Raw genomic sequence first — 15462 nt, forward strand, 5'->3', positions numbered from 1 at the left:
AAAACTTAAACAGGGAAAGTTTAGATTGGATATAAGGAAGAAGTTCTTTCCTGTGAGGGTGGTGAGGCACTGGAATGGGTTGCCCAGGGAGGTTGTGAATGCTCCATCCCTGGCGGTGTTCAAGACCAGGTTGGACGAGGCCTTGAGTAATATGGTTTAATGTGAGGTGTCCCTGCCTATGGCAGGGGGGTTGGATGATCTTAAGGTCCTTTCCAACCCTAACTATTCTATGATTCTATGACTGTCAGAAGAAATTCTTTTCCCTTGAGACTTCCAGTCGTGTACAGCAAATTCCAGACTTGGAGGAGACTGCTGGGAATGGCAATGGTATTGTTATTCTTTTGAAGAAACCACAGGAAAATGTTCTGTCCTGCCACGGTTCATCTAGAACCAGAAAAGTACTTTAAGTATAAGATTGCATTGTCTTCCTTCTGGAAACTTGCTGACCTCCTGTGTTGGTGTTCCAACAACATTATAATCTTGCCTTGGTCAGCTACTCCTTTAGCTCCATGCTCCCTGGGAAGAGCCTGCTATCTCATCACAGGAATTAGATATAGCTAACATGTTTGGCTGCTGCCATATAACTCCTTCCTCAAAAAACACGTGTAAGCCTTTCAAGCTCATATATACCACTGACGCATAAACATATCAGTTGAAATAACGTCGTGGTAAGTGTGTTACTGTCTCCTAGAGCACGAGTACTTAACAGGCCACTTCCAGGCTTTCTAACTATGCTGTTCTGCACATAGCACCATGCATTTACAAGACACATCCTCCCGTACACATCCATAACATGTTTTTTGTTGGGTTTATTTCTTCAGCTAAGGCCAAAGAAAGAAAATCAAGATCCCTTTCTATGGCTTCCCTTCCCAACACAAAAAAGTTGTCTTTCATGCCTCCTTTAGGATGTTTCTGCTTGCCTTTCTCTAAAACAACAACATACTATTTCATAAGCTTTTCCTACTTTGTCAAGTGGTCTTTCAGTCTGTTTCCCTCGATCATCCAAGTCTTCTGCCCAACAGTACTGTTTGTTTGACTCCATTTAAGCCCAGACCTGCTCCTTCACATACATCTGGGCACATCAATATTTAATAGTACTCCACCTACCTTCCCCCAGAATGTAAAGAGTAAGAGCTATTCTTGGCCAAGTCAGATGTCTACGTGACATAGATTCTTATTTTGGAGACTCTAGCAGCATATCTTTACCAAAGATCACATGAGCTAAGCAGTCAGAGACACTTTCCAAGAATATACACCCAGCAGTTCATAGCTTGGAGGGGACTTCTAAAAGAAGAGGAAATGTCTTTGTACACAGTAGATGTGGGCAGAGCAGCATTACCTTACGTTCTTTCTCAAGTTAAGCACCATTTGTCCTTGTCTTCATTATACTGAATAACACCTCTTTAAGCAGACTACGGGCTCACTAAGTTTTTAATGTAGCACAAGAGAGAAAAGTAAGAAGTCTTATATTCACAATGGATTTCACAGCCTGCAGCGAATAATTTCTTGCTATATCTAACAGAGCTTCTAGTCTGTTGAAGCCTGCCCAAAACTGTACCAAGCTCATATCCAATCCAACAGACCTGGCTTCTCCAAGCCAGTCAAAGCTAATCGTCCTGGGTTCAGCAGTAGCAGTCATGTTTCTCCTCCTTGGTAGCTGGTGCAGTGCAGTGTTTTGACTTTCGGCTCGGGAACAGAGCTGATAGAGATGTTTTGGTTTGGCCAAGGACTTTGTGAGCCTCATGCTCTGCCAGGGAGGAGGGGAAGCCGGGAGGAAGCAGAGACAGGACACCTGACCCAAACTGACCAAAGAGCTATTCCATACCACAGCACGTCATGCCCAGGATGTAACTGGGAGTTAGCCGGAAGGGCTGGGAGACTGCAGGGTTGGAGGAGGTATCGGTCGGAGCTTGGTCGGGCTTGGGGGGCGAGTTATCGGTCAGCTGGTGCTGAGGTGTTGTATTCTCTTCCCTTGTTATTTCCTTTATCATTGTTATCATTGGTGGTAGCAGTAGTGATCTGTGTTATACCTTAGTTACTAAACTGTTCTTATCTCAACCCGTGGGAGTGGCATTCTTTTCGATTCTCCTCTCCGTCCCTCCGAGAGCAGGGGGAGGGCAAGAAAGGGGGGGAAGTGAGCGAACGAATTACCTGACTGGGTTTAAACCACGACACTAATACTGTACAACAATGATTTGCTCTTGGAGAGCAGATTTATTAACACACCACCAGGACTACAAACCCAGAAATCTCTTGCTGCATTCTTAGTGTCCACCTTTCCATCATCCCGCTAATTATCTGCAAAGGAGTTTATTCCTTGTAAGCTTCTTGTTCAGGCTGATAAGTGTTTCATTCTGAATCCTCTGCAGATCTTAGATTTGCCCCTAGTGCTCCTAGCATAGAAACCAAGCAGCTGTCTCCATTTTGACAATGCATACCTCCCACCCTCTCCAGCTTCTCTCTCAGTTCAGAATCCTTCCTTTTCTTAACAAGAGGCCTCCTCTTCAGATGCATACTCTTATCAGATGGCCCTGAGACACTTTGGTTCACTTGATCCTGCAACATGGAACTGCTAAGGCCATTCATTATAACTGGTTAAGGCTTTCTCCTTCCCTAGGCTTGTAACAAACCCTTTACTTTCAAACATATGAATTGCAGTGTCCACAAAACCGGATGTCTTAGCTTCTTAAAGCAAAAGTTAAGACTAAGATCACAGAACACATTACTTACTGGAAGGAGATCTAGTTCTTACAGTGAAGTGTGATGGACCCATGAATTTTGGTTGAACGAGAAATTTTGATTCTACCTGTGTCTATGAATGGGGTGTCTAAATTCAGTTGCTGGCAAAGGCCAAAGCTATGTCCACTTTAAAATAGCATCATTTTTCATGGTGATCATTACAACCTCAGAACCAGTATAAAGTGTAAGAATTCCCACAACTTTCAGTATTTTTACATCAATTTCTCCCCATCAGCTCACTTCATTATAATAAAGCTCCAAGTAGTTAGGAGTCTATAGCCCCTTTTGGACTCAAATGGAAGGGTAAATTATATTAAACAAGACTAACCCGCTCCTTCATGTTCAAATAAGATGCTAATCCTGTAAGTTATTTTTTCAGCACTGATCTAAGGCAGTTAATATAAGAATAACATTCCAAGGTAATAACATCCCAAATAAGCATATGCTGCAAAGGACATTTTCTCACATAAGAGCCTTTCTTGAAGAGTAATGTTTTAAATTGCTCCTTAGAATACACTGAGGGCTATTTCTATGTATGTATTCCAAAAAGACAAACATTGCTATGTGATTCATTTCTTCTCTTGAGAAACCCTTCCCACTTCTGCATTATACATAATTGGAAATAAAACTGTTTGCTCTGCAGGAAATAAAACCCAAGAGATCCTCAGAAGTGAACAGAAAGCTTCTTTGACAGTGCTCAGAGTGCAAGCTTCCTCTGGAAGAAGCTACTCCGATTCAGAGGGCTTCTCTACCCAAACACAGGCATGTTCTCTTAGATTGTAAAGATAAATACACAGTAAGCAGCATGTTGATTTACCCTCTCTTTCCTCAACTGTTCTGGATTGTGGGATGATTCATAGACTTTAAAGAATGGAAGAAACATATTATGACATCCTTACCTGACCTTCCAGAGCTAGCAATGGTATGATTTCAGCATTACCTCTCTAAATCCTGTTTCAGATAAACTGTAGGCTCTCTCAGCAGTGCACTTTCAGACATGGTTCAGAAACCTCAGGGGAGAAAGAGTCAAAGAACACTCATAGGTAAAATATCTCTGTAATTTAGTTTAAGAGGTATCTAAATACTTTTGTGGAATTCAACACAACATCACAAACAGGAAGGCTTAGAGTATGGGTCTCATAGGAATGCTACAAAAGTAGGTTTGTATCAGGAAAAACTGAACTAACCGTCCTATATGTGCTCTTCTGTGGCAGGGCAAGTGGATAATAAATGCAAGTACACACATAAATAGTTTATCCCTGCCTTGGAGGCAAGCACTGAAGGAGCCTGCCTGTTTGCTAGCGAGGTTGTAAAAGCCTAAGCCACATTTCCTGTTTGTAAGACAGCGAGTGAAAGAAAGACGACCAGAGACATTTAAAATTGACAGCAACTCTAGAGATAGATTCACGCTGCCAGGTCCAAAACAAAAGAGCATCCAAGATCTGCCAACATAACTTGATTTCCTGTTGGATGAAGGGCCGGGGAGTAGTCCTAGAAACAACACCTCCAGGTAAGCCTTATCTTTTCTGTATTATAAACTTGTGAACAAAGGAGCAGTAACAACACGCTATGGCAGACTACCAGTCTTCAAGAAGGTTGTTCTCAAGTCTAATTAGTAGTAATAATCAGGATGCTGATGAGTCGTCATCAACAGCTTAAAGCTGCATCAGTCAAGGTTTGTTAAGCAAGACTAAGCATTGGTGTTAGTTTTGCCCTTAAAATATTTACTGTGCTGAGGGCTTTACTTTACATTGCGCCGCCTCCCTTCTGAAGTTGAATCTGGCAAAGCAATTAGTTGTGTGCTATTTAATTCCAGTTTAAGGATCCCTTTCCAGAGAATTAACCCTGTCTTAAAAACTCACGCAGGTGGAAGCATCTTTAATGCTAATTTAACAATCATCAGTCTCTTAATGGCTTGCTTTTTCTAAGGGTCATTAACACTTAACAGAACATTATTTATCTCGCCATTTAACTGGAGAGAGTTCAAAAAGAAGAGCTAGTTTTATCTCCTCTTAGACAAATTTGAAGACAGAAACAACAGGAAACAAACCATTACTTTCCTGTCACCCTTTGGGATGGATTCTCTAAACAAAATATCTTAGGACAAGAAGGAATGAAACTTAGCACTTCTGCTACCTATTCTTTGCTGTTAGGAGGATCAACAACTGTTTCTAGCCCCAAATTGTTAAATCTGGCCCCTTTTCCCAAAGGCAAGTACATGATTATGTCTGCTCCTTTGCTCATTTTGTTTTATTTTGTTTGCTTCTTCACTCCCCCCTGCCTCCAATTACAATATAATGAAGCCTGCAAAGAGAAAGCCTAAGAACAAACGCCCAAAACTCTGTTGATTTCCATGTCTTGTCTCTGTTGGTGGAGAAAGTTGTCATAGGTTTAAACAGGAGAAAGAGCAGAATGAACATCTTTAGAAAGTCTTTTGTTTGTCCGTATTCTGTTGTGTGAACAAAGTCCCTTTAGCTTACAGCAGTGTAAAATATTCTAAGAGGAGGTGAGTAACCTCATCCCTCAAGTCAGAAAAGTAAGAAACCTCTGCCAGATGGAGTAAATTACCTAACGTAGATGTTCTACTTGGACACAGCTCCAAGATTGACCCTGTTTCCAAACAGAAATGAAAGCACAGCAGAATAGGAACGTATCATTAATACTAGAAATCTTCTGGCACTAAGTATTCAAAATACTGTCATCTTTATATTAATTAAATATAGTGCTCTCCCCACTCACACATCCCAACTATTTCTAACAATAAAATGAGAATTGCCATAGATTCATTAAATGGTTTGGAAGGGACCCTAAATATCATCTAGTTCCACCCCCGCGTGGCGGGTAGGGCCATCCTTCCACTTGACCATTCCAAGGCCCTCGCCATGGAACCTTTGGATAGACAATGAACTCTTTTCTTCCACAGAGGAGCGCTTTACTTTAAGAACAGCTTCAATATGATTTCTTATGGACAAACTACTATCACTCTTAAGTATTCCCATCACAGACGGACTATCACAGAAAAGCCTGATGGATGTGAGCATAACCTGTTGGAATCATAGAGTACTATTCCCAGGGGCCTAATTTTTCCATAGGACTTTTCTTCAAAAATATAACAAAAGGTTAAAAAAAATACTCAATTTGACAACAGTTACGTGAAGAACCCCCCTCAAAATAGTGTTATGGGCTCTTTGGAATAAAGATGTAGTATGTAAATAATAAGACTCTGTTTTTCCTACATTTGACAATAGGCGACTTGAATGAGAATTAAAATTAGAGAACAGAATAAAAGACACTATTTCAGAAGAGACTATAATTACTGATAAACTTCTTTTTTGGTTTATTTCTCACTCTCCATCCACATTCACCTTACCTTTCTTTTGTCTTTAGCACCACCAGGCTACTGTTGCAGTTTGCATCTGCTGTTATACATACAGGGACATCAGTGTAGTTATCTGAGGAAAGAAATTATTCTTCATACAGGTATTCATATTTACTGCTACTGCTCCTGTTGTCAAAGTGGTAAATATATAAATAAGGCAATTATAAATGTAAATAGCTAGCACATTGGCAACAACTATAAGGGTAGTACAGGAGCACCTGGAGAGAGCTGGGAGTTGTATAGCTGTAAAGCTAAGATATAAAATCAAAATCTCTCACAATTTGTCCTTGGAAATTAAGATTAACTTGAAACCAACATTAGTCAAGCACAGAGCACTCAGAGCAGCACCCGTGTGTCTCCGATCAAGGTCTTTACTATGGTTTCATGGGCTAAATAAAAACAGCTGCTGTTTCTGAAATAGAAGTAGTGTTTTCTGACAAACAAATCGCTCACATTGCAAAGACAAAAAGCCTAAGAGATACTGAAGTCACACTTAGGTTTGAATACATGCTACTGAAATACACAAGGAGAGGTTTAAGTCAGAGCTGTGGAAGATAAACTAAGCGGTGTTCAGCTAGGAATACACTTAAATGTTGTTTTCTTAATCTCCCCCCAGACATGCAGTTTTCTAAATAACATTTAAGAACTATTTATTGTGACATGTACAACATTGGTATGTTTTCTTCGAAATCCAAGTTTCACATCTTCTGTTTTGATTGAATGCTTTTAAAGTCCTAGCGAAGTGGGACTTGGCTTCCTCCAGTTCAGTTTAGGGGCTGAAAACAGACTGAAACTAAGAGATCTCCTCCCATCCTGGAAATATCAGGGAAAAATAGGATTCCTCAATCACTAAGATAAATCACAGCATTCAATATGAAGAAAAAGGTACATACTTACGCCAGAGCTGTACTGTAGGTATTCACTCATTGTTTTTATTCTAATGAATCACAGGGCTGTCGTTTCTATCACAGTTAGATGTGCTTCCCTTCTCGTAGGCCACAATACTACATCTGATTCCTGGAAAAGGAAAAAGGGTTTGTAGGAAAAGAAACACAAAAATAAGAAAAATGGAAAACAATCACTTCAGAAAACATATAAGGAGAAGAGAAGGAAAGATGACTTATATAGGCAGTACGTTGAGACTGATACAGCATTTACATAGGATGCAAATATTGAACAACTAACCAGGTTCCAAACACTAATGGTTCTTCACATGGCCTAATAACAGCTTCTCAAGGTCATATCTCCCTTTGTTTTAATCCCTTCTCTGAAAAGTGGGAATAATACATACCTGCTTCACGGCAGTGTTGTCTCTCCTCATGAACGTCTGTACCTCATTGAAAAAGTGCCTCTCAACATGAAAAGTAGCATTGCAGTGATGGAGAAACCCAAAACACCTTTGGCAGGGCTTAAGTAGGAGAACAGAAAGGAATGGAAACAGGATGTTTAGGTTAAAAGGAAGGCTCAACGGCCACTGGAAGTACCCTGTGTGAAAATCGGTTACAAGTCAAAGTTACAGCCTACGTGCTCCGTTTTGTTCCTTTTAAGAGAGTTCTGATCAGGAAGGAAACCTGCATTGTAGGAGGCCTTATGATTTGTGATTATTTTCACTACCAAGTGTCATCTGGTTTCATTGTCATAAAACATCTGTGGCTTGGAATAAAAACAAAACTAAACCAGCTTTTTCAACACCAGCAGAATTAGGGAATGGAACTTGTAAGGAGCAGTTCCTAAAGTGAGCTAGAGCCAGTCAGCCAAGGAACAAAGTTCTGTTTTCTCAGCAGGAGCAAAATGCATCGCCTCCTCCCACCCCTGACCGGCAACATGGGAAGGAGTAGTCCTGTACTTCCTTACCTCAGCTTCCATTAAGAAGCAAACAAATGTCAGCCTCCTGAAGGAATTCAGCTATATCAATACCAAATCAGTGTATTAAGGACCTGCTTGAATCTCTCTCTGACAGCATCATCCAGTCTTTCTCATGTTGACTGCTCTGCTCCAGGTAGAATTTTCGTGTGATGCTAATGGAATTCCTAAGTTTTTGGGACAAGTCTTTACTTCAAACACTCCAAACCCGAAACATAACCATGGTGGAAAAATCCAGCTTCAAGCTCCTTTCACTCCTGTATTTGGGCTCAGCATTTCCTCTGTCAGGGAATGGTTCTGCAGGCAATTTGCAGCCACACTGGTCATTCTGGCCATTAAACTGCCATAAACAGGCCAGCTATCTTCTTCAGCATTGTCTGGGATGGAAAACTTGTACCAGATAGGTTAACTGAAGAATTAATTAAATGACCAAATACATTCAGTGCAGGGAGATTCCTTCCTGGGTTTCTAATAGGGCTCAAAGGAGAGGCAAGTGCAGTGCAAAAGGAGGCTTTGTTCAGTTAAGTTGACCTGTGTTTCATCAAGTGATTCTTCAGGAGCTGTTTGGGTTTCTCTCTGCAGTCATTCGGGGGGGTTCACTGGTTCTCAGCTACCGCTCATCCTATGCCACTACATCCTCTGCTTTCTCAGGAAGGACAGCGAGGGTATGAGTACAAGTGGTTTTAACAGGAGGTGCAAGAAAGCACATATCAACCTGTGAAATTTCTTGCAGGTATTGTTAAACCATGATTCAGAGACATTTCAAGTGAAGGAAGTTGTTTGGACTGACTTCATCTTCAGAACTACATCCATGAACTCCAAAATTTAGCCGGAAACTCGCTGCAAATAGTAAGTAAAAGGCAATTAGAAAAATCATTTAAAAGCTATTCACTAAAATGAGTTTTTTCTTTAGCAAGTTCTGATTTTTACCGCTTCGTACAGGCAAACCGATGGCCCAGCCTTTGGCTGAATTCCTATGAAGCAGTAGTTCTGCTAACACTTTATTGATGTTGCTTTCTTATCTAGCATCTGGTTTTGCTATGAATTATGTAGCTTGTATAGCAATGGCTGTCACAGAGTAAACAACAAAACAGCAGCTTCAGTTACAGAAAGCAAAAATCAACCAACTTAAACCACACAAAAGAATAGAGCAAAACTGGTAGACACCATGAAATACAGTACTATTTTCTTTCAGTTGCAGACATGGACTGCCATTTTTCTGTCTGGGGAGTTCTGGCCTTTTTGAGTTTGGCCCTGGTTGTTTCCTTGGTACTGAACGTTTCACACTATATGACAAAGAAGCAAGGTAAGTAATGTTGTCTCTCAGTAAGGAATGGAGTGATTAGAGCGTCTGTAGGGAAAGCCATCACTGCTGGGAGATTTCAAGCCAACAAACTGACTCATATGAATCATCTTTTGGCAAGAAAGATGCTAGTAGAGAGGATATAACTTAAAACCTTATAGGAGTTTTAAGTCAGGTATGATTCCAGAATGCTCGCTAGCTGCCTAACCCACTGCTAAATACAGCTACCCAAATCCAGACTCTGAAGACAAACCAACAACGTGAAGAACCTAGTTCTGGCTATATTTTTAAATCTATTTTTAACACCTGTGAGTTCCTTTTTTCAAATGTACTGACTCAAAATACATTTGAGGGAATTTTCTCCTCCCCAAGTTCCCGGATGCTTCTTTGAATTTCAGATTCATCCGCATTTTGTATGTAATCAGGTGACTTGGGAAAAAATACAAATGAAATAAAGATCCAATTGCTTTTCATCACGGGATGCTAACCTAGCTCTTAAATCAATGTGTCACAATAAGGAACTGATTTCATTTGTGCTAGAGGGTGACTACAGTCATACTCTGGTTTTGGTGAAAATTAGCTATGACTTTATGCCAGTGCAACCTCTCGTATGCATGCGGTTCTATAGGTGTTTAGTTATACAATCCCCACCACTCCCACTCAGGGCAAGCTGCCTTTACACAGGGTAAACCTTATCTGTGCAACACACATAAGGGTGGGCAGACAGACAGTGGTGGATTCAATCACATTAAACACACACACGTACATGATCTACGTGAGCAGAAGGTCTGTAGTTATAAACTGCACTCATAAAGTGTTGAGGAATTAGATTATTACAGGATATTAAAAGAGCTAATGGAGTGTTGTGGGATGGGGGAGCTTTTTGGGTTATTTTGTCTTTTAGTGCTACTAGGCAGATATTTCTATAACGAACTATCACACTCATTTCCAAAACTAACCTTGAGCAAGGCTTCAGTCAGACTGGCTGCTGCTGCACTGTCATGGGATTGGAGATAACCGTGGTAAATTCTGGAGTGCTGGAGCAGAGGTCAGAAAGTCTGGTGTTCCTGAGTTATTCATCAAGCTCGAGCAACAAATCTCTTTGTAGCCATTGCCTTTCTGTTTCAGAATCTTCACCTCTGTGGATCACAGGATATCTCTCAGAGATAAAAGAAACAGAACTAGTAAAATAAATAAACCCTTCATCATGTAATGTGAACACGATGCACCCCCCATGGTAGAGAAAAAGATGAGGCAGAAGGAGGAGGAAATGAAGAATTAATCACATTGCAGTGCCTTTTTGGGGGGCTGCAAGCTAATGTAGGCTTTACAGCCACAGCACAGGGTTATAACACAAACATTTCTTGTATTAGTCAAAAGTATTTGAGAAGAGCAGGGGGACACCCAAAGGTCCTGAGAGGCAAGAGCTTTCAGTTTTATTTCTGACAGTGAAATCCGAAGTATGAAAGGTGACACAATTGCGCTGACGTGCTCTAAAAAGAGCACCTTTCATTTTCTTTTAACTTTATTTTTCCTCTTTAACAAATTTTCCAGCTAAATTATATAACGACTACGAAGGGACCAGCCCAAGGTAAGCTGGACAAAACCATCTCTTTCTGACAAGGATGAAAGAAGCAATACATAATGGCAGATGGCTTTGGAGGGGTGGCATGGGGGGAAATCCAGTATCTCATGCAGCCTGTCTGGAAATGTTAGGTTGTGGGAAGGGTGGTTGTAGGGAAAAAAAAAGAAGTTTTCCAAAGAAAACAGGGGGAAAAAGAAATAAAATCATGCAGGAGAGATATACTGCAGTCGTTTTTTTCAACAACAAAATAATTGCATCCTTATATGATAACTTTATCTATGAAAGAAATCAAGATAGAGCAAAATCACTATTTACTATCACTCAAACTCAATAAAACTATAATAATTTAAGAGAACTCTCAGAAAACAACAATAAATTACAGGCTGACACTTGTGGAGCAATAATTTATCTGTATTTACATTTCATACTCTTCTTTTATGTGTGATGCTCAAAAGCGGTAAAACAGAGACATTGCCAGTCCTGGCTCCCCCCATACCCCTCGGTATGTTTGGTCTTGTCTTCTAGATCACATGCAATTTGCCATTGTTACATGTGTGTAAAATGTTTTAGAGTAAACCAGTGGAATCCTAAATAAAGTATACTCTATGAATTAGAAGTATTTTTCCATTCCCCTTGTAGCTACAATAACCATCACGCAGAAGATGACCCAGTTTATGGCAACCTTAATCAAGATATTTTAGGTAAGCTTCACTTTCAGAGCAGGTGTGATTAAAAGATGACTGACCAGTATTGTCTGTGTTTCTCAAACCTGAGAATCCACTGCTTTTTAATTGCTGTATTAATACCTACTTGGGATAGAACTGCAAACCATCATACTGCACTACTGCTGAGGCCAGATCTCATACTGAATTTGAGGTTTTACAGTCCAAATGGTTCTGTTCAGCCAAATATCTCAAAACCAAGAGCGTTTGTGCATATAAAGCTGCATGAGGTGAAATAACATTGAAGCATGTTAAAGCAATCCAAGACATAAACTACTCATTACCCAAAGTCAATGCTCCCACGGAAGCCGACAGAAACAGACACGTACCAGTTCTCTGCTATGGCTATCCACAGCTCATCAGCAACATTAACAAACATGCTGAAACAAGCCCAGCAGCTGAATGGTGAGCACACATAGCTTTTCTCTGCTCTAGTGGGCTGTAGTTAATAACCCTTTGCAGAGAAATACAACATTAAAGGCGATAACATCATAGAATTGCAGCTAGAGCTCGATATGATGAAGGTACTCCCAAAACCCTTACAGTGTTAAAGCAGTATTTAGGTGACATGAACACAACTTTTTGTTAGCCTTATGTGGGGTTAAGCAAAACCAAAGTGTTTGAGCAGTAAAAATAAACTACAAACCCCAAACTCTTCATATGGGGATTGCACAAATTTAACCAAGCCAACACTCAACTGCACGGGCTACAACAGTCTGAAAACTGCAAGGAATTAATCTGTTTTACTGATGACAAAAATCAAGACAGAACACGGGCATATAACTTGAAACCAGCTTACAGAAAACAGAGGCAGGAATAGAAATTAATCATTAGCTGCCGCAACTCACACTTTCTCAACTGAAGAAAAGACTGCCTGTGCTGAAAAATACACCACTATGTGGTTATCCAACAGCAAGACATCCTCCTAGCAGGCCAAACTGGTGCCCACTTAGTGAATAATGAGAAGCTTTTTCTCCATATGAACACAAAATGCTTTTCATTTTCATTGTATGGCTGCATTTCTTAGCTCTTTGCCCCTCTGTAAGTAGAGGGAGAGCTCTGTGTGTGATTTTCATACAAAACAAGCTTCCACGAGAGTGCACTGGGGGGAGTTAGTTCTGTAACAAGGGAGGATTTGTTGTTCTGAACATTTAAGACTCAGTAGTGTGTCTTAATAACTAAAAGATTTTCCTGCTTTGATACATTACAGAGGAATGTTGTTATGAACAGATGACGTCCCAGCCTCAAAGACCAGTTAATCAGCTACAGGTACCTTTAATTTGGGGTTTCTGAATTAGGGTAATGTGCTCTGCCTCCGCTCTTGTGTTTATCCCATGACAATATATAACAAAAAACCTTTACGCTGCTCATCATGAAAATTACCATGCCTTAGTGTCTCCGTTCATCAGGGAATATAAGCACAGGCTTGACCCTTTGCTCAATCTGGGTCATTACTGAGAGAGCAGAATTATAGGCCGCTCATTTCCATCCATACAGCATGATGAAGCTCAGTTGCAGGCATACAGATCAGGCTGAATTAAGCCTGCATCTAGTGCAATGGCTTACGTAAAGAATTCTATTTAGCTTGGAAATTGAGCAGGTGAAAACACAATCTGCATCACACAATCATCATGACTTTGACTGCTCTGCCCTGCCCAGCACAAAATATGTATGTCTTAACAAATGAAAGAAGACTGCTTTGCTATTGATTTCTATTTCATTGAGCTACTTGGATGCCTAAAAGCATGCAAGCTTCAATAAGATCTGTCTCTAATTGAAGTGCTCCTAGCATCAATTTCCTGAGTTGATTTGCAGGTATTTCAGAAGGACCAATTTCCAGCCTTATCTCTCAGGATACTTCCAGGGGGCAGAAATACTCTTTTCTTATCTAGACATTTGTTTTCATTAACTTCACAGAAACAGAATAAACTATGAAAGTCTAATGTCAAAAGTGCTCGGCAATCTGGCTTGAAAAGCACAGAGCATCAGAGGAAAGACACACACAGCATACATTTTGCACAGCAAATTGCAACATATATACAGACAAGAATTGCCCATATTTGATTTTCTTTTGTTTCTGGGAAGAAAACCAGATCAAATAATGTCTTGCATCCCAAGGAACTCGGACTGGTTATGTAAGCGACCCTCATTCCCACAGTCTTTCCAACAATACCTTCATTTTTTCCTTGCTGCCACTTTCCTGAGAATATGAGTTATTTGCCATTAGGTTACATTGGTCTGTTTTCTGTACTCCGACAGCTTAATGCTGTGCATCATGAATTCATTTGCAGCTAGTTGGGGTACACTTCAGCCGCTACGGATGATTAGAATACAAACATACTCAAAGTCTTAAGCACGGTTTTAAAGCAAGCATAACTACTGAATGCTAAAGTGAATGTCCTTCTAGGTGGAGGCTGCCAATCAGATGTGTTATGCCTCGCTTGATCACAGTGTGAAGGGAAAACGCAGAAAACCGAGGAGAAAGACAGACCCTTCCTTAGAAGAGGGTGAAGAAAGATCGTCTAACCACACCACGATGGCTTCCAAAGTCAGCATTTACCTCAATAGTGAGCAGCTGGCTGCTGAAGACCCAGCAAAAGCAGAAGCCATTCATGATGACCCCATTCGATTAATGAGTTTAATTCATACTGCAAAAGGAGAAAACGTTTGAATTGCCGTCACGAACCAAATACGCAATCAGAAATTGAGATCTGCTTGTTCATTCTGAGGGGACAGTGAATCACTGGAGATAATATTCTGGCAAACAGACATACCAAAAATGGTATAAAACGGGTAAGTTAAGTGTTCCCAAAGCGTCTTCCGAGCGTATTTACAGCCTAAACAAGAAATAAATGTAGATCCAGTCTGTGAATTTGAAGGATCTGAAGACATTTTAAAAGGCAGTTTGTTGTAGAAGTTGGTATCTCAGCATTCACATGGGACTGATTCCAGTGAAAATTAATCACCGAATATTTGGGGTTGCAAAGGACTCTCGGAGATCATCTTGTCCAACCCCTCTTCCAAGGCAAGGCCACCTAGAATCCTTAGTTTAAAACAACTATCAAGTTTCAGACAGTCCCCAAAGACCCCCTCTATTTTCTGTAGCGCTTCGACAGAGTCTAACGTCTCTTCCAGCACGGTTTCAGCAATACTTTTGGCAGGAAACCATGTTTCATACTTGCACACCTCATGGTTTAGTTGTTTTTCCCAATTAAAAACTGATCTGCTGTTCAACACTCTCTACTTTCCCACTGTGACTGGTCTGTGGTAACAACACAGTATATCTAAAGAGAATTGCAGAGCCATTTAACAGCTTGTTTTAAAGTCACAGCTGCCCATCTTGCAAGATTTAACAATATCCCTATCTTTCCTTCTGTGAGCAATACCAGGATACATCTCAACTCACAACTCCTCCACTAACGTAACGTTGTATCCAGCTGCATTCAAGAGTCCACAAAGACGTTAGTAAATGATCTGTAACAATAAATCTCTTAGATCGGATTTTTTTTCCTTCTGATATCCTATGTGATGTCTACATTCCTGTTGGGTTTTACATTGCCGTTGCTCCCAACTATTTTGCTAAAGTCGAAAGCACCTTTTATTTCCCCAAATAATTCACATACTGTGTGAACATTCATCTTAAGACTCATCAGATGATAAGCTTTGATGGAGTGGGGGTTTGCTTCTATATTCTGGGAGCCATTAATTAGGAATAGCAGCAGGAAACAGCAAGGCACCCTGATGCAGCGTGCCTACCTCTAGGTGTCACAGTTAGTCCTTCTCAACAAAAGGACTAGTGCCTTTAAAACCTAGGCAGGGCACAGTGTCAAGGAGCTTCAAACTCTCGAGCACAGAGAGAATCATAGAATAG

At 40.5% G+C, this 15462-nt stretch overlaps 1 protein-coding gene and 1 long non-coding RNA gene across 2 annotated transcripts; one reads left to right on the forward strand and one right to left on the reverse strand.

The window, feature by feature from the left end:
- Positions 1-7098: 7098 nt before the first annotated feature.
- Positions 7099-8121, reverse strand: LOC130592753 (uncharacterized). The gene is made up of 3 exons (XR_008970644.1): positions 7973-8121; positions 7410-7526; positions 7099-7135 (listed from the first exon to the last, which is right to left on the reverse strand). It is a non-coding gene; the product is annotated as an uncharacterized LOC130592753 (long non-coding RNA).
- Positions 8122-8692: 571 nt separating this feature from the next.
- On the forward strand, positions 8693-14339 carry LOC130592752 (T-cell receptor-associated transmembrane adapter 1). Its single transcript, XM_057397301.1, has 6 exons — positions 8693-8834; positions 9183-9287; positions 10839-10875; positions 11509-11570; positions 12802-12860; positions 13999-14339. Exons 2-6 carry the CDS (start codon positions 9185-9187, stop codon positions 14260-14262), a joined length of 525 nt encoding a protein of 174 aa, XP_057253284.1. The 5' UTR covers positions 8693-8834; positions 9183-9184; the 3' UTR covers positions 14263-14339.
- The last annotated feature ends 1123 nt before the right edge of the window (positions 14340-15462 follow it).

The sequence above is a fragment of the Pezoporus wallicus genome, unplaced genomic scaffold (assembly GCF_028554395.1).
Source record: "Pezoporus wallicus isolate ANWC-B61680 ecotype Strahan unplaced genomic scaffold, APGP_CSIRO_Pwel_v1 contig_8721, whole genome shotgun sequence".
Taxonomy (NCBI): Eukaryota; Metazoa; Chordata; class Aves; order Psittaciformes; family Psittacidae; genus Pezoporus; species Pezoporus wallicus.

Coding starts and splice junctions, on each gene's coding strand:
- LOC130592752 (XM_057397301.1), top strand. CDS start 9,185: ATGGACTGCCATTTTTCTGTCTGGGGAGTTCTGGCCTTTTTGAGTTTG. Junction 9,288..10,838: donor CTATATGACAAAGAAGCAAG/GTAAGTAATGTT, acceptor CAAATTTTCCAG/CTAAATTATATAACGACTAC. Junction 12,861..13,998: donor GACCAGTTAATCAGCTACAG/GTACCTTTAATT, acceptor ATGTCCTTCTAG/GTGGAGGCTGCCAATCAGAT.